General features: G+C 58.7%; 2 protein-coding genes across 13 annotated transcripts; both read left to right on the plus strand.

Moving 5' to 3' along the window:
- Window positions 1-11,501, plus strand: LOC309967487 (laminin subunit beta-2; the record flags this gene model as incomplete). Its single annotated transcript, XM_082848153.1, has 32 exons — window positions 1-85; window positions 203-375; window positions 465-600; window positions 682-755; window positions 1,161-1,349; window positions 1,440-1,503; window positions 1,741-1,943; window positions 2,033-2,153; window positions 2,491-2,679; window positions 2,883-3,062; window positions 3,184-3,296; window positions 3,562-3,641; window positions 3,731-3,863; window positions 4,060-4,218; window positions 4,296-4,423; window positions 6,169-6,301; window positions 6,489-6,681; window positions 6,759-6,902; window positions 7,149-7,380; window positions 7,464-7,627; window positions 7,708-7,932; window positions 8,019-8,236; window positions 8,340-8,436; window positions 8,527-8,899; window positions 8,999-9,183; window positions 9,257-9,498; window positions 9,578-9,926; window positions 10,257-10,464; window positions 10,542-10,683; window positions 10,767-10,943; window positions 11,035-11,194; window positions 11,265-11,501. 32 exons carry the CDS (start codon window positions 1-3, stop codon window positions 11,399-11,401), a joined length of 5,406 nt encoding a protein of 1,801 aa, XP_082704279.1. The 3' UTR covers window positions 11,402-11,501.
- Window positions 11,502-11,714: 213 nt separating this feature from the next.
- Window positions 11,715-23,225, plus strand: USP19 (ubiquitin specific peptidase 19). Of its 12 annotated transcripts, none has more exons than XM_082847242.1 (27): window positions 11,715-11,851; window positions 13,361-13,623; window positions 13,887-13,922; window positions 14,094-14,222; window positions 14,309-14,442; window positions 14,516-14,818; window positions 14,935-15,151; window positions 15,282-15,438; window positions 15,550-15,621; window positions 15,737-15,852; window positions 15,955-16,175; window positions 16,258-16,453; window positions 16,532-16,665; window positions 16,774-16,932; window positions 17,017-17,127; window positions 17,614-17,724; window positions 17,809-17,910; window positions 18,674-18,814; window positions 18,910-19,028; window positions 19,247-19,384; window positions 19,497-19,810; window positions 19,916-20,026; window positions 20,115-20,331; window positions 20,415-20,567; window positions 20,669-20,829; window positions 20,911-21,089; window positions 22,751-23,225. In XM_082847242.1, the coding sequence occupies exons 2-27, from the start codon at window positions 13,497-13,499 to the stop codon at window positions 22,865-22,867; spliced, it is 3,975 nt and encodes a 1,324-aa protein (XP_082703368.1). In that variant the 5' UTR covers window positions 11,715-11,851; window positions 13,361-13,496; the 3' UTR covers window positions 22,868-23,225. The 12 variants fall into 12 exon arrangements, with proteins under 12 accessions (XP_082703368.1, XP_082703359.1, XP_082703361.1 ...); XM_082847233.1 differs by having other exon boundaries at window positions 15,961-16,175; XM_082847235.1 differs by having other exon boundaries at window positions 15,961-16,175; window positions 18,919-19,028.
- Window positions 23,226-23,933: the final 708 nt, after the last annotated feature.

Below are 23,933 nucleotides of genomic sequence, written 5' to 3' on the forward strand. Positions count from 1 at the left end.
ATGGAGCGGGCCGCAGGGGAACAAGGGAGGGACCTGCGGGGACAGCCTGGGCCCTGGCAGCTTCTACTGGGCCTGCTGCTGAGTGGTGAGAGGGCCTGGTGAAGGCCTGGGGGTTGCGGGATGTGATGGTGGGTCCTGGGGTAGCTGGCTCTGGGGCTATGGGGTGGGAGTGCAGCAGAACCAGCTGATCCCCTGTTCCCAGTGCCGGCCACCGCCCTGGCCCAGGCCCCAGCCCCGGATGTTCCAGGCTGTTTGCGGGGAAGCTGCTACCCCGCCACAGGGGACCTGCTGGTGGGCCGTGCTGACAGACTGACCGCCTCATCCACCTGTGGCTTGCATGGGCCCCAGCCCTACTGCATCGTCAGTCACCTGCAGGTGTGATTGGAGTTGAGGTGGGGGGCTGACTCAGGGTGGTGCCCACTGGCTGAGGTACTAACGCTGATCCTGACCCTGACCCGACCCAGGACGAGAAGAAATGCTTCCTGTGTGACTCCCGGCGCCCCTTCTCTGCTAGAGACAACCCAAACAGCCATCGCATCCAGAATGTAGTTACCAGCTTTGCACCACAGCGCCGGGCAGCCTGGTGGCAGTCAGAGAATGGTGAGGCTGTGGGTGAGGTATGGGTGAGCAGGGCTGTCCACCAAGTAGCCTCAAGTCCCTGACCTCCGACTCCTGCCCCAGGTGTCCCCGTGGTCACCATCCAGCTGGACCTGGAGGCTGAGTTCCATTTCACGCACCTCATTATGACCTTCAAGGTGCCCGCGTGTCTGGGAGCCTGCTTGAAGCACCCTGCTTGGCTCCCCATTGCCCCTGAACAGAGTCCCAGCTCTTCAGCCCAGCCTCCCTGTGCTCATATGCTGTGCCCTGGCTGGATGGGAGGCTCTTTCACCTCCCACACCTTCTGTTGCCTGCCCCCTCCAGGCCTTTGTACACGCTGCCTCAATCCCAGGCTGGGTCAGGTGCTGCCTCCCTGGGCCCCGTGACCGCTGAGTCTCCCCACTAGAGGTGGCTTCCCTTCCTGATCCTTGCTTGGCTTCCCCTGGTCACCTCCACCTGCCTGTGAGCTGCTTGAGGGCAGGCCCCAGCTGGGCAGGGCTCTTGATGGGCCTGGGCTGGACTTGGGTCCTAGTGCCCGCTGATCAGCCATGCTCCCCACCCAGACGTTTCGCCCTGCTGCCATGCTGGTGGAGCGCTCAGCAGACTTTGGACGCACCTGGCACGTGTACAGATATTTCTCCTATGACTGTGGGGCTGACTTCCCAGGAGTCCCACTGGCTCCCCCACGGCACTGGGATGACGTAGTCTGTGAGTCTCGCTATTCAGAGATTGAGCCATCCACTGAAGGCGAGGTGAGGGCTGGGATCTGGGCTTGGGGCAGAAGGGGGGCACGACGGGCATGAGGCAGGTCCAGTGTCTCTAATGACTCTATGCCCTTCCAGGTCATCTATCGTGTGCTGGACCCTGCAATCCCTATTCCAGACCCCTATAGCCCATGGATCCAGAGTGAGTGTTCCATCCTTTGAGGCTGGCGCAGTCCCAGCCTCCGGCTGGTGATGACTATCTGAGGCCTCAGTAGCTATTCTGGGTGCTTCCTAGGGCAGGTGCCAAGTCCAATTTAGCTCATATAGCTGTAGACAGGAGGTCTCCCAAGGTGACCTTGGCAGCTTCAGCTCCTGGGTGGGCATGGGGCAGCAAGAGCCTGCCTGGACAGCTGGCCCTCAACCCCTTTCCCCCACTTAGACCTGCTAAAGATCACCAATCTACGGGTGAACCTGACACGGCTACACACGCTCGGGGACAACCTGCTTGACCCACGGCGGGAGATCCGCGAGAAGTACTATTATGCCCTGTACGAGCTGGTTGTGCGTGGCAACTGCTTCTGCTATGGACACGCCTCACAGTGTGCACCCGCTCCAGGGGCACCAGCCCATGCTGAGGGCATGGTGAGGGTCTTCAACTGGCTGGAGTAGGGCTGGGGGCAGGGGCAGGCATGGCTGGACAGTGCTGACCACTTGCCTACCCACCCTGCTAGGTTCATGGGGCCTGCATCTGCAAACACAACACTCGTGGCTTCAACTGTGAGCAGTGTCAGGATTTCTATCATGATCTGCCCTGGCATCCGGCTGAGGACGGCCACAGTCACGCCTGCAGGAGTAAGTGAGACCCTGGCCCTCATAGCCCCAGGACTCTGTGGCCTGGCTGTGCCCTGGGCAGAACCTAGAGCTGGTTGATTAAGCCCCTAACACCTAGGCTGTGCCTGAAGGGTATCCTGGTCTTGATGCCCCTGGGGACTCCCTCAACCCTCTGCCACAGTCTGCTCTGGTTAGGGGCCCAGTATGATGCTGAAGCCTTAAAGTCCCTGAACCCCCACCCACAAATTCTGGCCTGTGGCAGGGACCTAAGGTGGCACTGGGGGCCCCTAAGCCCCTTACTCTCAGGACATGGTCCCTCAAGTGGCCTTTGCCCTGCTCTTCCCCCCCCCCTCCCAAGAGTGTGAGTGCCATGGGCATACCTACAGCTGCCACTTCGACATGGCCATATACCTGGCATCTGGCAACGTGAGTGGAGGTGTGTGTGATGGGTGTCAGCACAACACAGCTGGGCGCCAGTGTGAGCTCTGCCGACCCTTCTTCTACCGTGACCCAACCAAGGACCTGCGAGACCCAGCCGTGTGTCGCTGTAAGGCTGGAATTGGACATGGGAGAGGGAAGGCTGATCCTGGGGTATGAGCTGAAGTGCCAGACTGCTGTGCAGGTTGCAGGGATTTGGGGTGGGGGGATGGAGGGTGGAGCCAGACTGGGAATCTAGGGTGGGGGCTTGAGAGATGACTGGTGCTGGGCTAGTTGGCATAAGGGTAACCCTGCACTTCTTTGTGCTCTCAGCCTGTGACTGTGACCCCATGGGTTCCCAAGACGGTGGTCGCTGTGATCCCCATGATGATCCTGCACTGGGGCTGGTCTCGGGCCAGTGTCGCTGCAAAGAAAATGTGGTGGGCTCTCGCTGCCAGCAGTGCCGTGATGGCTTCTTTGGGCTCAGTGCCAGTGACCCTCTAGGCTGCCAGCGTATGTGCTTCCTGTCCTAACTCCTGTGCTGACCTTAACCCTTGACCTCTTACTCTGGACCCAACTGGACACGAGCACTGCCCCAGCTCCCCAAAGTGCTGATGGGTCTCCTTCTCCACAGAATGTCAGTGTGATACACGGGGCACAGTGCCAGGGGGCACCCCTTGTGACCGCAACAGTGGAGCCTGTTTCTGCAAGCGTTTAGTGACTGGACGTGGCTGCAACCGCTGCCTGGTGCGACTGGAGGGGCTGGAGTTCTGCACTTATCCTCAGAGGATAGGGATGGGAGTGGTGTCCCTGCCCCACTGGGTGGGCGCTGAGGGCTTTGGGTCCGATCCTGGTTGAGAGGCCTCAGGTCTGGGAGGCCAAGCGTGGGAGCCAGCGGTCGGGGGGCCAGGCTTTCCCCAAGGGGTGGTAGAGGCTGAGAGCCATCATTAGATTCCCTGTTGGGCAGAGAGGGGGGTCTATTTCTGGCCCTCAGCAACCTCTTCTCCCCCAGCCTGGCCACTGGGGCCTGAGCCACGACCTACTTGGCTGCCGTCCGTGTGACTGTGATGTCGGTGGTGCCCTGGATCCCCAGTGAGTACTGTATAAGGGGCCCTGGGAGGGGTGGGAAAAGATCCTGGGCGGGAAAGGGGATCCTTCTTGAGTAACCATGTGTTCCCCAGGTGCAACGAGGCCACAGGTCAGTGCCACTGCCGCCAGAACATGGTGGGGCGACGCTGTGAGCAGGTGCAGCCTGGTTACTTCCGGCCCTTCCTTGACCACCTAACTTGGGAGGCTGAGGAAGCTCGGGGGCAGGTAGGGGGGCACTGTTGAAGGACAGGGCATGGGTGATACTATGGCTGGAGAGGCAGGGTTATGGGTGGTGCCTGGTATAGGGAGGGTGTCTGCCTCGGGCAGGGCCTCAACTAGAGAGCTGGGGTTTGGGGACAGGCTGTGGCAAAAGAGGCAGTGCCTTGCCTGAGCCCACACCCCCAGCCTCATTGCTTCCCAGGTACCTGATGTGGTGGCACGCCTGGTGACCCCTGGGGGGATTCCATCTTGGACTGGCCCAGGCTTTGTTAGGCTGCGGGAAGGCCAGGCACTGGAGTTCCTGGTGGCCTCTGTACCAAGAGCTATGGACTATGACCTGCTACTGCGCTTGGAGCCCCAGGTCAGACCTTGTGACACCTAACCCAGAGCTGACCCTCTGGATGTGGGAGCATCTCATCCATCACCCCATTCCCCTAGGTACCTGAGCAATGGGCAGAGATGGAACTGACTGTGCAGCGCCCAGGGCCTGTATCTGCCCACAGCCCATGTGGGCACGTGCTGCCCAAGGATGACCACATCCCAGGGACCCTGCGACCAGGCAGCAGGTGAGGACACTAATGGTAGCACCTACAACTGTGGGGGGCTGTGGGTCAGCCCTAAGCTCCCTGCAGGGCACTTGGAAGACCCCCCTGCTCATTCATCTGTTCCTTCCTTCAAGTGCCTCCTCCTCCTGCGTACTGTTTGCCAGCTGCTGCTGGGCGTGGCACCGGTCAGAGGAAGGAAGTAGACAGAACAAGACCTCCTCCTTCAGGGGTCTAAGTTCCAGAGGCCAAGGCAGGAAATAAGGGGAGCCCATTGATTGTCAGGATAGGTAGTGCCCTTGGGGGGAAGGGAGGGTGTCAGAGTACTCTGAGTGGGGATGTAACTGGTCTGACTAAGGCTTAATTATATTTTGGGTAGTATTTGTTTCATGTATCTTTCTTCATCACTTTTTTCTTAACTTTTTATCATGTAAAAATAAAAATACATAGAAACAGAGAATAGCATAATGAAGCTGGCTGTACCCATTATAGACATTTTGCCAACTGTGACTTATGTTTAGCAAAGACTCCCCTAGTTTCTGAGAGGAGAATAGACCTAAAGGGCCAAGGTGGAAGCTGGGAGATCTGCTGGCAGCTATTGAGTTAGCTAAGTGACAGTGGGCTGGACACAGGTGTAGCAGTTGAGGTGGCGAGAAAAGGAAGTTTCCAGAGGGTTCCAGTGGCAGAGCTGATGGCTTAGGAAAGGGAGAAAAAGTGGAAAGGTGGCTCTAGGGTTTGGGGCTTGGGCATCTGGATGGCATGTGTTCTTCGCTGAGATGGAGACATAGGAAGGAGCAGTTCTGAGATGCTTAGACATGGGGGACAAGGCCAGTGGGTGGTTGGACTTCTGTGTCTGGAATTACTGGAGGGCTCAGGTTGGAGATGTAAATTTGGGACTTGTCCCTAAAGAGGTGGCTCTAGATTAAATGACCAGAGAAAGGAAGGAGGGGCAGAACCAAGCTTTGGGGTACTCTAGTGTTAGAGCCCAGTAGAGAGGGAGTAGCTGGGGGATGGGGAGAAATCAGGAGTCTGCACAAGGTCCCAGAAGCCAAGAGAAGAGCGTCTCAGGAAGGAAGGCGCACTGACCTCACTGCATGCTGCTGGATGCTGGAGCAGATAAGAATAGAGGAGTGGCCACTGGGTTTGGCTAAATGGAGGTCACTGGTGACCTTGGGACAGGCTGACTCTATGGCATGCTGGAGGGGGCAAAAGCTCCCCTGGAGTGGGAGGCTAGACAGTGGAGGCAGTGACTACAGTTAAATTTTAGGGGTTTGTTGGTCAGGAGAGCAAAGACAAAGCAGCAGCCAGGGAGAGACTCAGATCTTGAGCAAAGATTTTTTTCAGGGGGGATAAAATAACCCTAGCATGGGTTTGCAGGCTGATGGGAATGACCTGGGGTGAGGGGAGGTGATGCAGTCTTGGTAAAGAGGAGCCGTGACTGGAGGCTGGAGGTCGAGGTTGGAGGAAGCGTAAAAAGGGCATTGAGGGAAAATTGGCAAGCATTTGTGCCAGGGAAATGCTCTGGGGTTGCAAGGCTGTATGGACTGTTCTCAGCAAGACTGTCTGCACAGGTGATGATCCCAGTGAAGGCACATTTATGGGAATCTTCTGTAGAGATTCTCCGTCAGGCTGTCCAGCTGTTTTTGGCCTGGCCCAGCCCTAGTATCTTTCTTGGCCAAGGATTTGGTTGCTGTGTGTGGGGTGGGGAGGCCCAAGATGATTGATACGGGAAGCCTGGGTGACCCCATACCTGTCCTCACCTACCTCAGGTACATGGTGTTTCCCAGACCTGTCTGCCTTGAGCCTGGCATCTCCTACAAGCTGCATCTCAAGCTGGTGCGAACAGGAGGAGGTGCCCAGCCTGAGGCCCCCTATTCTGGACCCAGCCTACTCATTGACTCGGTGAATAGTTCCCTCTTCCCACACCAACCAAGATGGCAGGGCCTGTGGGATGGGTCCCGTAGTGGTGACTGTATAGAAGGGGTCTGTGACAGAAGAGGCAGGTCTGTGGCAGTGCTAAGCTTAGTGTCCTGGCAGTTCCAACATGGTCCTGGGTCTGAACTTTATTCTTCCTTGCTCATCTCTTAAGCTGGTGCTGCTGCCCCGTGTCCTGGTGCTGGAGATGTTTAGTGGGGGTGATGCGGCTTCTCTGGAGCGCCGTGCCACCTTTGAACACTACCGCTGCCACGAGGAGGGTCTGGTGCCCAGCAAGACCCTTCCCTCTGAGGCCTGCGCCCCCCTCCTCATCAGCCTGTCCACACTGGTCTACAACGGAGCCCTGCGTGAGTGCCTGTGGTTTGGCTGGTGGGGTGGAGGTGTGTGGGCTCAGCTTGACCTGCCCTGTCCCCTCTCCCCACAGCCTGTCAGTGTGACCCCCAGGGCTCACTGAGCTCTGAGTGCAACCCCCATGGTGGTCAGTGCCTGTGCAAACCTGCAGTGGTTGGGCGTCGCTGTGACCTCTGTGCCCCTGGCTACTATGGCTTTGGCCCCACAGGCTGTCAAGGTATCACCTGCCTCTTTGTCTCTCCTGTTCTTCTCTCCACACACCGCCCCCACCTCTGCCCTGCTGCCACTACTGTTCTCCCTCCTTCCTCTGGCTCTGCTTCTTCCTTTTTCCAACTCTGCTTTGGACCCCATACTCTCAGCCCTGGTCACTTGCAGTTCTCTTCCATTCCCTGACCTTCTACCGTGACCTCACCCAAACTCCCCTCAAACCCTCTCCCTGGCTTAGCTTCTGCCTTGCCCCCAGCCTGCCAGTGCAGCCCTGAGGGGGCACTCAGCGGCCTGTGTGAAGCAACCAATGGGCAATGCCCCTGCCAAACTGGTGCATTTGGGCTTCGCTGTGACCGCTGCCAGCGTGGCCAGTGGGGATTCCCTAACTGCCGGCCGTGTGTCTGCAACGGGCATGCAGACGAATGTGACCCCCACACAGGCGCTTGCCTGGGATGCCGTGACCACACAGGGGGTGAGCACTGTGAAAGGTGAGCCTGAAGCAGCTATGAGTGAGCTGGTGGGTGGGCGGGCTGCTCAGGGATGACACAGCTCTTCCTCCTTCTCCCTGCAGGTGCATTGCTGGCTTCCACGGGGACCCACGGCTGCCATATGGGGGCCAGTGCCGGCCCTGTCCCTGCCCTGAAGGCCCCGGGAGCCGGCGGCACTTTGCTACTTCTTGCCATCGGGATGGGTACTCCCAGCAGATCCTGTGCCACTGCAGGGCAGGCTACACAGGTGAGTGGGTAAGGTGCAGGCGTGGGATCAGGGTGGGGCAGCTGGGCTGAGCACTCACGCCTTCCCCCGACCGTGGGCAGGGCTGCGGTGCGAAGCTTGTGCCCCTGGGCACTTTGGGGACCCATCAAGGCCAGGCGGCCAGTGCCAACCATGCGAATGCAGTGGTAACATTGACCCCACGGACCCTGATGCCTGTGACTCCCACTCGGGGCAATGCCTGCGCTGCTTACACCACACAGAGGGGCCGCACTGTGCCCACTGCAAGCCTGGCTTCCATGGGCAGGCTGCCCGACAGAGCTGTCACCGTGAGTGTGGGTATGGATGGGGTGGCTGAGGTGGGGCTCCCTGCTCCAGCTCTCCTTAACCAGTGTGCTCATCTTGGCTGGCATAGGCTGCACCTGCAACCTGCTGGGCACCGATCCCCAGCAGTGCCCATCCACTGACCGGTGCAACTGTGACCCAAGCAGTGGGCAGTGCCCATGCCTCCCCAATGTCCAGGGCCCTAGCTGTGACCGCTGTGCCCCCAACTTCTGGAACCTTACCAGTGGCCATGGCTGCCAGCCCTGTGCCTGCCACCCAAGCCGAGCCAGAGGCCCCACCTGCAATGAGGTATGGGACCTTCCTGTGGATCCCTGGGGAGATGGGGCCAGCTGCCTGCCTCACGTCTTGAGGGTTCAGCCTCTGACTGACCTCTGCCCTGTTCCCACTCTAGTTCACAGGACAGTGCCACTGCCATGCTGGCTTCGGTGGGCGAACCTGTTCTGAGTGCCAGGAGCTCCACTGGGGAGACCCTGGGTTGCAGTGCCGCGGTAAGGGGGCTCGTGGGGCCAGGGTGGATGGGGGACTTCCAAGGATGCCCCACTGGCGCCCTAACTCTGTGGTCTTCCCTTTTCCTGCAGCCTGTGATTGTGACCCTCGTGGGATAGACACACCTCAGTGTCACCGTTCCACAGGTCACTGCAGCTGCCGCCTGGGCATGTCTGGCGTGCGCTGTGACCAGTGTGCCCGTGGCTTCTCGGGCGTCTTTCCTGCCTGCCACCCCTGCCACGCATGCTTCGGGGACTGGGACCGTGTGGTACAGGACCTGGCTGCTCGTACACGGCGCCTGGAGCAGTGGGCGCAGGAGCTGCAGCAGACGGGTGTGCTGGGTGCCTTTGAGAGCAGCTTCTGGCACATGCAGGAGAAGCTGGGCACTGTGCAGGGGATCGTCGGTGCCCGTAACGCCTCAGCTGCCTCCACTGCACAGCTCGTGGAGGCCACAGAGGAGTTGCGGTGCGGACGGGCCTGAGGATACATGGTGGGATGGGGCAGAGGCCCGATGCGTTAGGGCTGAAGTCTCTATAAATAATATCTCCTCATCACCCCATGCAGGCGTGAAATTGGGGAGGCCACTGAGCACCTGACCCAGCTGGAAGCAGAGCTCACAGATGTGCAGGACAAGAATTTCAATGCCAACCATGCACTAAGCAGTCTAGAGCGAGACGGGCTTGCACTTAATCTCACACTGCGGCAGCTTGACCAGCATCTGGACCTGCTCAAGCATTCAAACTTCCTGGGTGAGTTGTTGGTCAACTAGGCGGGTGGATCAGGGTTGATCTTCAGCTGACTGCCTGCCTCTGCCCGACTTAGGTGCCTATGACAGCATCCGCCATGCCCACAGCCTGTCTGCAGAGGCAGAACGTCGTGCCAACATGTCAGCCCTGACAGTGCCCAGCCCTGTGAGCAACTCAGCAGCCACACGGCACCGGACAGAGGTGCTGATGGGTGCCCGAAAGAAGGACTTCAACCACAAGCACATGGCCAACCAGCAGGCACTGGGCGAGCTCTCTGCCCGTACCCATGCCCTGAGCCTGACAGGCATAAATGAACTGGTGAGGCACAAGTGTCGGGTGGGACATATGGGTGTGGCTGTTCCTTCCCCCAGACCCTGACTTGTTCTGTGCCTGGCAGGTGTGTGGGTCCCCGGGAGATGCACCCTGTGCTACGAGCCCTTGCGGGGGTGCTGGCTGTCGGGACGAGGATGGGCAGCCCCGTTGTGGGGGCCTCAGCTGCAGTGGGGCAGCAGCCATGGCGGATCTGGCGCTGGGTCGGGCCCGCCACACACAGGCAGAACTGCAGCGGGCATTGGCAGAAGGTGGTGGCATCCTCAGCCAGGTAGCTGAGACCCGTCGGCAGGCAGGCGAGGCACAGCAGCGGGCCCAGGCAGCCCTGGACAAGGCTAATGCTTCCAGGGGACAGGTGGAACAGGCCAACCAGGAACTGCGGGAACTTATCCAGAGTGTGAAGGACTTCCTCAGCCGTGAGCCTCCCTTGTGGCCCAGGCCATGTGGTGTTTTCCCCATGTCTTTGTTCATACTTGGGTCAGGGCCTGCACTGTACCTGTGTTTGTGACCACAGATGGGCAAGGGCTCAGGGTGTCTGGACCCTGAGCCCGTGCCCATATGTAGTCCCCAAGTCCACGACCCTGCATCTATGTCCCATGTATAGTCCCTGTCATTGTGGTTACATCCTTATGCCTATTAGCAAATCCATACCCCATGTGTGGTCCCTGAGTCCATACCCCAAGACTGTGTCCCCATGCCCGTGCTGGGGAATCTGTGTCCTTAAGCCCTTGCCTGTGTCCCCATAGAGGAGGGGGCTGATCCTGACAGCATTGAGATGGTGGCCACACGGGTGCTAGAGCTCTCCATCCCAGCGTCACCTGAGCAGATCCGGCACTTGGCGGGCGAGATTGCAGAGCGGGTCCGGAGCCTGGCAGATGTGGACACGATCCTGGCGCGTACTGTGGGAGACGTGCATCGGGCAGAGCAGCTACTGAAGGATGCACAGCGGGCACGGTCTGACCCCAACCTTGGACCCCATCCTTGACACCTAGTTCTGATACTTGCAAGTCCTGATTCCCTCTCTTCTCCAGGAGCCGGGCTGAGGGTGAGAAACAGAAGGCAGAGACAGTACAGGCAGCGCTGGAGGAGGCCCAGCGGGCACAGGGTGCTGCTCAGGGTGCCATCCAGGGGGCAGTGGTTGACACACAGGACACAGAGCAGACCCTGCACCAGGTGTGGTCTCCCTGGGACATCAGTGGGGCAAGGTTGTGAGCATGCTGCATAAACCTGTTTAACCCTAGGCCCACCCGTGGCAGGTTCAGGAGAGGATGGCAGGTACAGAGAAGGCATTGAGCTCTGCAGGTGAGCGGGCTCAGCAATTGGATGGTCTCCTGGAGGCTCTGAAATTGAAACGAGCAGGTAATAGCCTGGCAGCCTCTAGCGCTGAAGAAACAGCTGGCAGTGCCCAGGGTCGTGCCCGGGAAGCTGAACAGGTGGGTTGAGGCAGAGCCAGTTGGAAGGGGTGGGGGTAGAGGCTGGGCCTCCACTGGGCCACTACCCTGCCCCGGACCTCTATATCTGCAGCTGCTGAAGGGCCCACTAGGTGACCAGTACCAGACAGTGAGGGCCCTGGCTGAGCGCAAGGCCCAGGGTGTGCTGGCTGCACAGGCACGGGCAGAACAACTGCGGGATGAGGCTCGCGGCTTGTTGCAGGCTGCTCAGGACAAGCTGCAGCGACTGCAAGGTGAGGATGGGACGCCAGAGATGTGGGACTCTGGGAGAAGGACCCTTCATCTGAGACCTGTCTCTCCTAGAGCTGGAAGGCACTTATGAGGAGAACGAGCGGGCGCTGGAGGGCAAAGCGGCTCAGCTGGACGGGCTGGAGGCCAGGATGCGCAGTGTGCTTCAAGCCATCAACTTGCAGGTCCAGATCTACAACACCTGCCAGTGACCCCTACCCGAGGCCTACCCCAGTCCCCAGCCTCGCCCCGCACTTATTACTGCCTGTGCATGGAAAAGTCCCCAGCCTGGCAAGGCCCCCAATAAACCAGTGTGAATCCCCGCTGTGTGACCGACTCTGATTTGGGGAGGGCGGAGTCTCTGGGCGGAACCTAGAAGCTGCGACCAGCAGGGCCCCACCGAGGCCAAGGCACCGGAGCCCCGCCTCCTCCGTTCGGCCCGCCCCGGAGCTGCTCCCGCCGGAAGTGCGTCACCAGCTCTGCGTTCAGGCACCCGCGGCCGTAACTGGAAGTGGAAACAAAACAAGCAGCTGAGGCCGTGGTGGCGGCGGCGCCGGGACGGGGGAGGGGCGCGCCGGAACCGGAACCGACCTGACGCCGGAACCGGAATCGAGAGCGGGTTGCCAGGGCCCGAAGAGGGCTGGCTGCAGCGGCCTAGCTCGGTGAGTGGGGCTGGCCGCTGCTCGCCTGTCTCGCCGGAGCAGGGAGGCCGAGACGCGGGCCTAGGGCGACCTGTTCAAGGTCACGGGCCGTACCAGTCTCCGCCCCTCGAGCCCTGCGGCGTGCCGGGCCCACTGATGCAGGCGGGGCCGTTACACTAAAGCCTGTGGCCGGCCTGCCGTCTCGAAGAGGGCTGGCGGCGAGCGAGGGCGGCTTCCTGGAGGAGGTGGTGGCGGGCCCAGGGTTCGGAGGCTGGAGCTGGGTCGCAGCCCGGCCGGGGCGCTGGTCTGTGGTCAGTAACCCCGCGCGGCCGTATTAGGCCACCTTGGGGCTCTAGGCAGCCCCGTTCCTTCCTCAACGTCCCAGGAGGAGAGGGTAGGGACGCGACCTTCAGCTGGGGCCTGGGAGCAAAGAGGTAGCAGATGTCCACCCCTCGATTCTGGACCTGTCGTCACTGAAGATCTAGCCCACCAGTCCCACATCTGACCCGTAGAAGAATCCCCCCGTCCCCCGCCAAACCTCCGCTCCCCACTCCCACACACTCACACTCTGGGGAACACAGACTAGTCACTATCTGTCCTACTACTGTCTCAGGCCATGCTTGAGTCTGCCAGGGATCCTGGATCCATGGTTCGTTCATCCCCACCTTTATCTCAATTTTGAGACCTTTATTTTGGATGGAGAAACAGCCCAGAATCCACTGGTGGGTCTGTGGGAAACTGGCTAAGAGCTAATGAGGGGGTGGACATGGGAAGGAAGGAGATAATGCCTGTTTCAGTCTCAGACTGCATGCCCACCCCGAGGCAGAGATGCTGCTGAAAGGGAAATGTGACATCTGAATACCCTTTTCACCTTAGCTTTTGCAGGCCCCTCTTTGCATAGGAGAGCAGCTGGAGAGGGGACTCTCTCCAGATGTAAGAAAACAAAAACAAAAACCAAGCAGTGCACAGAAGCAGGTTCAGAGGAGGGTGGGAACTGGCAGGTGGCAGGTGGGGCTCCTTAACCTCAAGATGATGCCTGGGCAGTGGTGGCACCTGGGCTGGGCCTGTTTTCAGCCACAGAGCCTGGTCCTCCTGCTGTTTAATTGTCTGTCTCCTCCTTTCTTGCCTTCCTCCTACTTCTCGGGTGGTGACTAAGCAGCCAGTGAGAGTGAAGGAAAAGTGAGCACCCTGCTCAGTGTGCCAGCCCTGTGGGCTGGAGCTATGGCTCCTCTCCAGATTGGAGGAGCCTGGTCCCAGGCCATGGCTGCCTTGACCTGACACCTCCTCAGTGAGGCTTCTCTCTTTGTGGGTCTGTATGGCAGGCATCTAGGAGGCTCAGCCAGAAGTGGTTGCTTCTACTTGCATTATTTATTCCGCCTTAGGAATAGTCTGAGAGTATCTAGGGCTACATCAGGTAGTAGAGAGATATTTCTCCATAGGCTTAGAAGTGTCCCAGGTTGCTGAGCCCTGGGTGTAACCAAGGAGCAAATTTTGGGCCTTGGTAGTGATCACTTGTCCCCTTCTCGTTAGGCTGTCAATTCCTTGCTGGAGAATTTGTCCACAAAGAGTTGCCAAGATAGCTGGGCCAGGAAGAAAGCGCCGTAGCCCTGACCCAGACACCGTTGCCGACCCCGGGGCACTCTGGCTGTCACCCAAGCGGCTCAAGATGTCTGGCGGGGCCAGCACCACAGGCCCAAGGAGAGGGCCCCCAGGACTGGAGGAGGCCACCAGTAAGAAGAAGCAGAAGGATCCAGCAAACCAGGAGAACAAGGATGGAGATCCTAGGAGAGGTGGTAGTGGCATTCCCAGAGTGCTTGTGGCCTTCCCCTCCTCCCTTCCTGTTGAGCATACAGATTGGGGATTGGGAGATAACTTTTTTGCTGTTCCTTCCATCCTGGTCTGATGCTGAGAGAAGGACCAATGGCAGGCTGGGTAGAGCCTCAGTTTTGAAGTTGGGGTACTTGGCTGAAGTCCTAAAGATGGTGTTTGGTGGGATGTTATAGTCTTGGAGACTGCCTGTCCATCATCCTTTCCCTGTTCTTTCCTTTGTTGTCAGGGTCAGCATTCACTCGGGAGGAGCCGACCAAAGACGGTGAGTAATGAATAAGCCTTTTGGATGATAGAGTGCTAGGGGAGAGGAGGGGGCACTGGGGATATAGCCTTTATCTAGAGCAGTTGCATTAGGGCTGGGTGTCTGGTACCTGCTTACTCCCATCAAAATTTCATGGAGACTTTCACAATCTTTTTGACACTCCCTCTGTAGAGTTGTTGCTTGATTGGAGGCAGAGTGCTGATGAGGTGTTTGTCAAGCTGCGTGTGGGAGCCGGTCCCCTGCGGCTGGAGGAGGTAGATGCTGCCTTCACAGACACAGACTGTGTGGTGCGGCTTCCAGGTATGTCCATCTGCTTTGAGCCCAGCAGTATACTTGAATCCTTTGATATCCCCTACCTCAGCTCACTCCTCCCACTCTGTTGCCAGGTGGTCGGCAGTGGGGTGGTGTTTTCTATGCTGAGATAGAAAGTTCTTGCACCAAAGTGCAGGCTCGCAAAGGTGGCCTCCTGCAGCTGTCACTGCCCAAGAAGGTGCCTCTGCTCACGTGGCCCTCTCTCCTGGTAAGTTTCAGAGCAGAGTAGGGTAGGGATACTCAGTGTAGTTAACAGGGCCTGACTGCTGTATCTTTGGCAGAAGAAACCTCTTGGGACCCAGGAGTTGGTGCCAGGGCTGCGGTGCCAGGAGAATGGGCAGGAGCCGTCTCCTGTTGCCCTGGAGCCAGGCCCTGAGCCCCGCCGGGCTAAGCAGGAGGCCCGGAACCAGAAGCGGGCCCAGGGCCGTGGTGAGGTAGGCGCAGGGGCTGGCCCTGGGGCCCAAGCAGGGCCCAGTGCCAAGAGGGCTGTGCATCTCCACAGAGGGCCGGAGGGGGAAGGGTCCAGAGATGGCCCTGGACCCCGGGGTGATGCCCCCCAATTCCTGGCTGAGCCGGCCACCCAGGTGAGAGTGGGGTGCCTGCTTGGGAGTTGGGAGGTGAGGGGGAAGGGTGTGGACTGCAGTGGGGGGCCACCTGCCAGACCCAGGGCTGATCCTGCCCACAATCTCGCCATGAACAGGCTGAGGCTGAGGAACAGCTCCGTGTACCACCACTGAACCCCCAGACCTGCCTCCTGGGCTCAGAGGAGAATCTAGCACTTTTGACAGGAAAGAAGGCAGTAGCCCCCAGGAATGACCCAGTGTCCCCAGTCATGGCCCGGAGCAGAGACTCTGAGAAAGATGATCGTTCCAAAGAGGAGATGGCAGTGGCAGCAGATGCTGCAGCCTTGGTGGATGGTAAAGGTGGGGCTGGGGGTGGGCAGGCAGAGCTCTAGTTTGGGTTGCAAGGTTGGTGGGTGGGTAGGAAGTAGAGTAGGAACAGGCTGGAACCTGTCCTGGGTGGTGCTGAGATGTGGTCTCAACATAGAGCCCAAGTCCATGGTGAACCTGGCATTTGTCAAGAATGACTCGTATGAGAAGGGGCCGGACTCAGTGGTGGTGCACGTGTACGTGAAGGAAATCTGCAGGGACACATCGCGAGTGCTTTTCCGCGAGCAGGACTTCACGCTTATCTTCCAGACCAGGTGGGTGGGTGGGCAGACACATAGGGCAGACAGTGTGCTTCAGGCAGGACAGTGCGTCTCATGTTCTTTCTCCTGCCTCTTCTGCTCTCTGCCCCTGCTCTGCCTCTACAGGGACGGAAACTTCCTGAGACCGCACCCGGGCTGTGGGCCCCACACCATCTTCCGTTGGCAGGTGAAGCTCAGGTGGGTGGTGCCCGGCCCCGCCACTGTGCAAGTCCTACCCTGGGCTCCATCCCCCTGACCCATCTAGCCCTGCATCCCCTCCACCTAATTTTCTGAGTTTAGCCTCTTCCTGCAGGAACCTGATCGAGCCAGAGCAGTGCACCTTCTGCTTCACGGCCTCTCGCATCGACATCTGCCTCCGCAAGCGGCAGAGTCAGCGCTGGGGGGGTCTGGAGGCCCCAGCTGCACGAGGTCTGCACACGAGCTCCCTTCATTGCCCAGTCCTCATGACCCAGACCCCCACCCTGTGCCACATGCTGCTAACCACCAGCCCCACCATTCCCCCTTTTTAAGGTGCAGTGGGTGGTGCAAAGGTAGCCGTGCCGACAGGTCCAACCCCTCTGGATTCAACCCCACCGGGAGGTACCCCCCACCCCTTGACAGGCCAGGAGGAAGCCCGGGCTGTGGAGAAGGAGAAACCCAAGGCTCGATCTGAGGACCCAGGCCTAGATGGTGTGGCAGCCCGCACCCCCATGGAGCATGTAGCCCCAAAGCCAGAGCCACACCTGGCATCGGTGAGAATCCTTGGTGGGGAGGGCCAAGGCTGAAGGCTGGAGAGCCCAGGGCTACTCTCTCATGCCCCTCTTGCTCCCACAGCCCAAGCCCACATGTATGGTGCCTCCAATGCCCCACAGCCCGGTGAGTGGAGACAGCGTGGAGGAAGAGGAGGAGGAAGAGAAGAAGGTGTGTCTGCCAGGCTTCACTGGCCTTGTCAATCTAGGCAACACCTGTTTCATGAACAGCGTCATCCAGTCTCTGTCCAATACTCGGGAGCTGCGGGACTTCTTCCACGGTGAGAACGGGGGCTTAGAGCCCCGGGGATGGGGGATATCTTCCCCTGCTCACACCTCTCCTTGGTTGCTGTCCCTAGACCGCTCCTTTGAGGCCGAGATCAACTACAACAACCCACTGGGGACTGGTGGGCGTCTGGCTATCGGCTTTGCTGTGCTGCTCCGGGCGCTGTGGAAGGGAACCCACCATGCCTTCCAGCCCTCCAAGTTGAAGGTGATCTGTGGCCACTCCTACCTTGGCTGGAGAGGGTGGGAAGGGCTAGCCAGCTGGGTGCATTGTAGGTGCTGGGGCTCCATGCTCACATCTTGCCCCTGCTTCCAGGCCATTGTGGCGAGCAAGGCCAGCCAGTTCACAGGCTATGCACAGCACGATGCCCAGGAGTTCATGGCTTTCCTGCTGGATGGGCTGCACGAGGACTTGAACCGTATTCAGAATAAGCCCTACACGGAGACCGTGGACTCAGATGGGCGACCTGATGAGGTCAGAGTTGGGGGCGGAGGTGGGCATGTCTCATGCACGTCTCCATCCCCAGGTCTCCTCGGTTCTCACCACTCTGCTCCTCAGGTGGTAGCTGAGGAAGCCTGGCAGCGGCACAAGATGAGGAATGACTCTTTCATCGTGGACCTATTTCAGGGACAGTACAAGTCGAAGCTGGTGTGCCCCGTGTGCGCAAAGGTGTGACGGATTCTCCTAGAAAGACACCCCCAGCTTGTCCTAGCTAGCCTGGTCAGAATGGGGTCAGAGGCATGTGCATCTTTAGGTGTTGCAGGGCAAGATTTGGGCAAAGAAGGTGAGGGGGAGGCCTTAGGCCCTGTGTGGGCTGCAGAGGTCAGGCTTGGTAGGCTTCCTGACTGAGGTAAAAGTGATGTTTGGGTGATGTAAGGTGGGGTGGGGATGGGTAAGATTGGAAAGGCACAAGGTGTGCAAATGAGAGGCAGATGGTTAAAGCGGCTTGGCTGAGGAAGGCCTCAACTACCAGAAACAGGGATTGTTCTCTCCTAATGGTTCTCCTCGTCCATCTAGTGTTGTCAAGCCTGAGAATTTGCTGGTTGGCTGTGAGACCCTGAGAGCCCTCCAAGGGCGTGGATTGGGCTCTCAGGGCACAAGCATCCTGCCCCCCACTCCCTCTGTGGCCACCCAGTGGAAACTGTACATTTGCAGGTCTCCATCACTTTTGACCCATTCCTGTACCTGCCGGTGCCCTTGCCACAGAAGCAAAAGGTTCTCCCCATCTTCTATTTTGCCCGGGAGCCCCACAGCAAGCCCGTCAAGGTGAGAAGTAAGCCCGTATTGCTGGGCTTTCGCAGAGACCCTGGCCTACCTCCCACCATGGACTCTGTACTCTTGTCACCACAGTTTCTGGTGAGCATCAGCAAGGAGAACTCCAGTGCAAGTGAAGTGTTGGACTCCCTGTCTCAGAGTGTCCACGTGAAGCCTGAGAACCTGCGTCTGGCTGAGGTGTGTCTGTCTTTCCAAGGCTCTTACGCGCGTGGACACATGTCTGTGTTTGCAGCGCGCAGATACGTGTGTACGATCATTAGCATCTGTATGTGTACACACAAACGTGCATGTGACTGCACAAAGACAGGTGGGGTGCTATTGGTTGAGACATGGTTGAAACCAGGCATTTGGGCTATGTAACTGAGGTGTTCTCAGTTCCCAGCCATCATCTGGATTTATTCCCCCTTTTGTTGTTGGCCCCCAGCTGCTCTTCCTTCTTCAGACAAGGAGCTTGAGCTGCAGGACTAGCCATCCACCAGCTATAGACGTTCTCCATCCATTCTGCTTCTCCCTCCTGTTTTCCCAGATCTGTGTGCCGGTTTTCCCCAAAGGTTCCTAGCCTGCTGCCTGGTAGTGTCCTTTACCTCGGGGGTAGAGGTAGGGAGATGCCTCCTTGAATGCGGCCCCTTCATAGTAACCACGGTGCAGTCTCAACAGGGCCCACTGGTTGACAGCCAGGTAGAGGCCCTTGGTGTGGAGAGCTGGTATGGTTGATACCTGCCCCAGTCTTGGTTTTTTCATGCTCTGTGAGGCACCAGGCTCCTTATTCCATTGGGCACTGAGGCTGGGGCCAGCAGAGGCATATACTTCTTTTGGGCCACAATCCCCAACCCTGCCCCCATTGACCCAAGATCAAGGTCATATCTTCATCTTGTGCTTTGTGGCAGGGCCAGGGAAAGGGCTTGTCCTCACATAGGATCTGTGTGTTCTCTGTCCTCAGGTGATTAAGAATCGCTTCCACCGTGTGTTTTTGCCCTCCCACTCACTGGACACTGTGTCACCTTCCGACACACTCCTCTGCTTCGAGCTCCTATCCCCAGAGTTGGCTAAGGAGCGGGTGGTGGTGCTAGAGGTGCAGCAGGTGAGTGGGGGCCAACCTGATGGCACAGGGCCCTGATGGGGGAGGGGGGCGTTCCTGCCTGCCCTGGCCTCACTGAGGCAAACGACCCACCCTAGCGCCCCCAGGTGCCCAGCGTCCCCATCTCCAAGTGTGCAGCCTGCCAGCGGAAGCAGCAGTCAGAGGATGAGAAGCTGAAGCGCTGTACCCGTTGCTACCGCGTGGGCTACTGCAACCAGTGAGGACTCCCGTGGTCTCCCCCCGTCCCTCCTCTCCACCTTCCACTTGCTGCCCTACCTCTTCTCCACATAAAGGCACATATATTTTAAGCCCTCTACCTGCCACCCCACTCTACCAGACCCTGGGGGAGGCAGGGCTGGCATACCCAGTTCCTTGGTCTAGCCCTAGCGTAGAGGTGTGGCTAAGGCCCTAGTCTTACCTCCTCCTTCTCTCCAGGCTCTGTCAGAAAACCCATTGGCCTGACCATAAGGGCCTCTGCCGCCCTGAGAACATTGGCTACCCCTTCCTGGTCAGTGTACCTGCCTCACGCCTCACTTATGCCCGTCTTGCTCAGCTGCTAGAGGGATATGCCCGGTAAGTGCCCAGTGGTTGGATTAAGGTGGGGTAGGTGGGGCGTGGGGGTGGAGTGCAGAGGTGCCGGACACGTTGGTCTGGATTCTTACTTGCTTTTGCTGCCTGTTACCAGGTACTCTGTGAGTGTGTTCCAGCCACCCTTCCAGCCTGGCCGCATGGCCTTGGAGTCCCAGGGCCCTGGCTGCAACACACTGCTGTCCACTAGCTCCCTGGAGGCTGGGGACAATGACAGGGACCCTGTTCAGCCACCGGAGCTCCAGATGGTGACCCCTGTGGCTGAGGGGGACGCAGGGGTCCCCCGGGCCTGGGCATCCCCTGATCGGGGCCCTGTGCCCAGCACCAGTGGAGTTTCTTCTGAGATGCTGGCCAGTGGGCCCATTGAAGTTGGCTCCTTGCCTGCTGGTGAGAGGGTGTCCCGGCCTGAAGGTAAAAGTCTGGTGAAAGGCTCTGGAGCTGGGGTAGGGGAGGTTGGAGGAAGCTTGTTTAGGCTCTGGTAGACAGGAAAGCTCTGATTATCATGTTCTTTCACAGCTGCTGTGCCCGGGTACCAACACCCAAGTGAAGCCATGAATTCCCACACACCCCAGTTCTTTATCTATAGAATTGATGCATCCAACCGAGAGCAGCGGCTAGAGGACAAAGGTGTCTGAGGCCGTGGGAGGGACCCCTGGCGTGGGTTGGGCTGGCTGCTCTCCACAGCTGCATGATTCCCTTCCCTGCCCGTTTCCAGGAGACACCCCACTAGAGCTGGGTGATGACTGCAGCCTGGCTCTAGTCTGGCGGAACAATGAGCGCCTGCAGGAGTTTGTGTTGGTAGCCTCCAAGGAGCTGGAATGTGCTGAGGATCCCGGCTCTGCTGGTGAGGCTGCCCGTGCTGGCCACTTCACTCTGGACCAGTGTCTGAACCTCTTTACGCGGCCTGAGGTGCTGGCACCTGAGGAGGCTTGGTGAGGACAGGGCAGCAGGCAGGTAGTGGGGAAGAGTGGAGTGGAGGTCTGTCGGTCTTGACTCCGCCTCTGTCCCCTGTCAGGTACTGCCCGCAGTGCAAACAACACCGCGAGGCCTCCAAGCAGCTGTTGTTGTGGCGCCTGCCGAATGTGCTCATCGTGCAGCTCAAGCGCTTCTCCTTTCGCAGTTTCATCTGGCGTGACAAGATCAATGACTTGGTGGAGTTCCCTGTTCGGTGAGCAGTGGGCTCTCGTGACTGTAGTCAGGGCATGGGGGCCAAGGTCGGCATCCAGGGCACCTGTTGACTGTCTCACCTCTCTCTGGCTGGTACCACAGGAACCTGGACCTGAGCAAGTTCTGTATCGGTCAGAAAGAGGAGCAGCTGCCCAGCTATGACCTGTACGCTGTCATCAACCACTATGGAGGCATGATCGGTGGCCACTACACTGCCTGTGCACGCCTGCCCAATGATCGCAGCAGCCAGCGCAGCGACGTGGGTGAGGGCACACACAGCCAGCAGGATAGATGGTAGGGGTGTTGGTGCAGGGTATGTTCACACTCTTCCCACCTTGCCATAGGCTGGCGCTTGTTTGATGACAGCACGGTGACAACGGTAGACGAGAGCCAGGTCGTGACGCGTTATGCCTATGTACTCTTCTACCGCCGGCGGAACTCTCCTGTGGAGAGGCCCCCCCGGGCAGGTCACTCTGAACACCACCCAGACCTAGGCCCTGCAGCTGAGTCTGCTGCCAGCCAGGTGAGGCACGGGGAGGCTGCTCAGGCTAGTGGGGCCCAACTCACAGATGGGTGGGGGTAGGGCACAGCTTCCTCTTCTACAGTCCTAGGCCCCTGGAACCTTCGGATTTTTAAGAGTCACAGACAGGGATCCCTTACATCAAAGCCTTAGCCAGAGCGATTCCCAGGCTGCAGGGACACTTACAGAGGTACACACACAGCAACACGCTGCCATTGGTGTGTGCATAGGCTACGGGCCAAGTAGCTGCTCCAAATTTCACTGGGTATAGTGGTGTGAACAGACTGTACCTGACACCTCCCAACTTTCCCTCTGCACACTCCCCACATGCTAGCCCACAGACCCTCACTTATGATCGTCCCTGTGTTCTGATGTGCACTCAGGACAGGGCCTATCCAGCAGGCCATAGCCAACGTGGCCATCACCCTCTCTGAGGTGAGCTTTTGTCCCCACTGTGCCTTCAGGATCTTCTGTCTCTCTTACTGACATGGGATGCCATAGGCCTGGTTGGTGGGCACATCCGAAACTCTTTTCTGGACTTGTCTCCTTGCTGTCCTCTCCTCCCTTGAGCCCGCTATGCTCAGACTCATACAGTGATCAGGATCTGGATGTAGGTGGGCGGGAGCCAGGAGATGACTCTGGGGTTGGCAGCTCTGTCCTCCATGAGCCAGTCTCCTCTGTGGGAAGCCTGGGCTAAAAAACTGACCAGCTAACCCTCACCCCCACCCCCACCCAACCCCTGTGGGGAAGTTGCATGTCGATAGGGGAGCTTCTTGAGGCCAAAATGCCATCAAGATTCTCCCACTGTGGTGCTCTCCATCTAGACAACCCTGCGAATGGCCCACTTGGCTCCTGCCTGTCCACCACTCTGCCACTTGACCTGGGATGTACGGGGTTAGCACCGGTTACTTTGGGCGGGACTGTCATGGCCAGGGGTCTTGGGGACACTGGGTCCCCCTACCCCCTCACCCCCGCCCTGGGTGCTGATGGCCGTTTCCGCACGCCGTAGGCTTCCCGGATTTGGCAGGAGCTGGAGGCCGAGGAGGAGCCGGTACCCGAGGGGCCTGCGCCCCTGGGTTCCTGGGGGCCCCAGGACTGGGTGGGCCCCCCGCCACGTGGCCCTACCACACCAGACGAGGGCTGTCTCCGATACTTTGTTCTGGGCACCGTGGCAGCTTTGATGGCCCTCGTGCTCAACGTGTTCTATCCTCTGGTATCCCAGAGTCCCTGGAGATGAGCTCGCCTGCAGGCAGCTGCTGTGAGCTGGCCTACCTACCTGCCCACCAGGCCATGCCTGCCGCTGTGGTGGGGACCAACTCTGGGCTTGGGCCTCAGTGTGTGCATCTGAGGGGAGAGGGTGGGGACTGTGGCTCCTGCAGGGGCAGAGCATCTTAGGGTGGGTATCCCGTCCAGCTGTCTGTCCGTTTGTCCTGCTGCTCCTACCCTTGGCCTGGGGCTTAGCCCTGCCCAAGCAGCTTCCTGTATTTAAAGTGTTAATAAAGTGAGACTGTTCAGGCTGATCTCGTCTCTCTGTCTCAATGCCGCTGCTGTCTGCGCCTGCCTTGGGGCCCTCCCTTGGGTGCCAGGGCTCCAAGCCAGCACCCCCGGGATGCCAGGCGGCATACTGGGCAGCCCCCAACCCCTGTCCTCATATTCTGTTGCAGGGACTAGGCCCTGGCCAGGCCCCTGACGTGGCCCCCACGCGGACAGCCCCTGAACGCTTCGCCCCCCCTGTGGACCGCCCAGCCCCCACCTACAGCAACATGGAGGAGGTCGATTAGCAGGTCCCTGGCTGGTGGGGGGACTGGGTTTGGCGGATCCCCCACAGAGGGCCAGCTCTTTGACGCTTCTCCTTCTCTAATCTAGAGGACACTGGCTTCGTCAATGGGGAGTTGGGGGGGGGTATGATTTGAGGGTGGAAACCTCACTCGTTGGGACCTCTTGTCAACTTGACCCCCCCAGCCAGTGGGCCTTGGCTTCTCTAGCCATGCCCAGTGCTGTGTGATTTGATTCTCAGTTGTACCTTCAATTCTTTCTGACTCGCATTATAAACATTATAATTTTATTCTAAAAATTGTAATTTTTTTTTTGCATTTTGGAAGTGATTGCTGCTGTTTAAATATATTTTAAAAATAAATGACAAATAAGCAGACTTAGTCACTGTAATACATCAGGTGCTGTGACTACCTCCCCTTCCCAACATCTGGGGGGTGTGTGTGTGTGTGTGGTGTGTGTGTGTGTGTGTATGGTGTGTGTGTGTGTGTGTGTGTGTGTGTGTGTGTGTGTGTGTGTGTGTGTGTGTGTGTGTGTGTGTGTGTGTGTGTGTGTGTGTGTGTGTGTGTGTGTGTGTGTGTCAGTGTCGTGAAGCCCCCACTGCCATCAGCTCTTTGGGGCCTGACCCCTGCCCTTTGATCCCACTGGTTCTGGGTCCCACGTGGAGGCACCTATGGTTGGTAACATTGCTGGTACCTCACACCCTAGGAGTGGAGTGTACCCCATGAAGCTCCAGAAGCTGACAGCATGGGGTAAAAGGTGCAGGCATTGGAGCAGCCTGGGGCTGACAACCAGACAGTAGGTCAGGAAGGACTTCTTGGGGAACAGGAAGTACTTGGGGGTGGAGAGAAGTCTCTTTTCTCTTTTTCTATTCTCAGGTCTTTCTTTGCTGTAGTTTGAAAACCACCTGGATCCCTTGGGAGAACAGAGCAGGAAAAAAACTGCTGTGGGAAAGGAGACCCTCCTCCAAAAGGACAGGCAGAGAGGACCAGAGCTAATCTTAGCTGGCTTCCTGTGGGAGGGAGGGTGTGGGGTCCTGCCAGGCCATTTCTTCCCTTGATTCCCTAAAACTTT

Source organism: Leucopleurus acutus (genome assembly GCF_964270905.1).
Source record: "Leucopleurus acutus genome assembly, chromosome: 10".
NCBI lineage: Eukaryota > Metazoa > Chordata > Mammalia > Artiodactyla > Delphinidae > Leucopleurus > Leucopleurus acutus.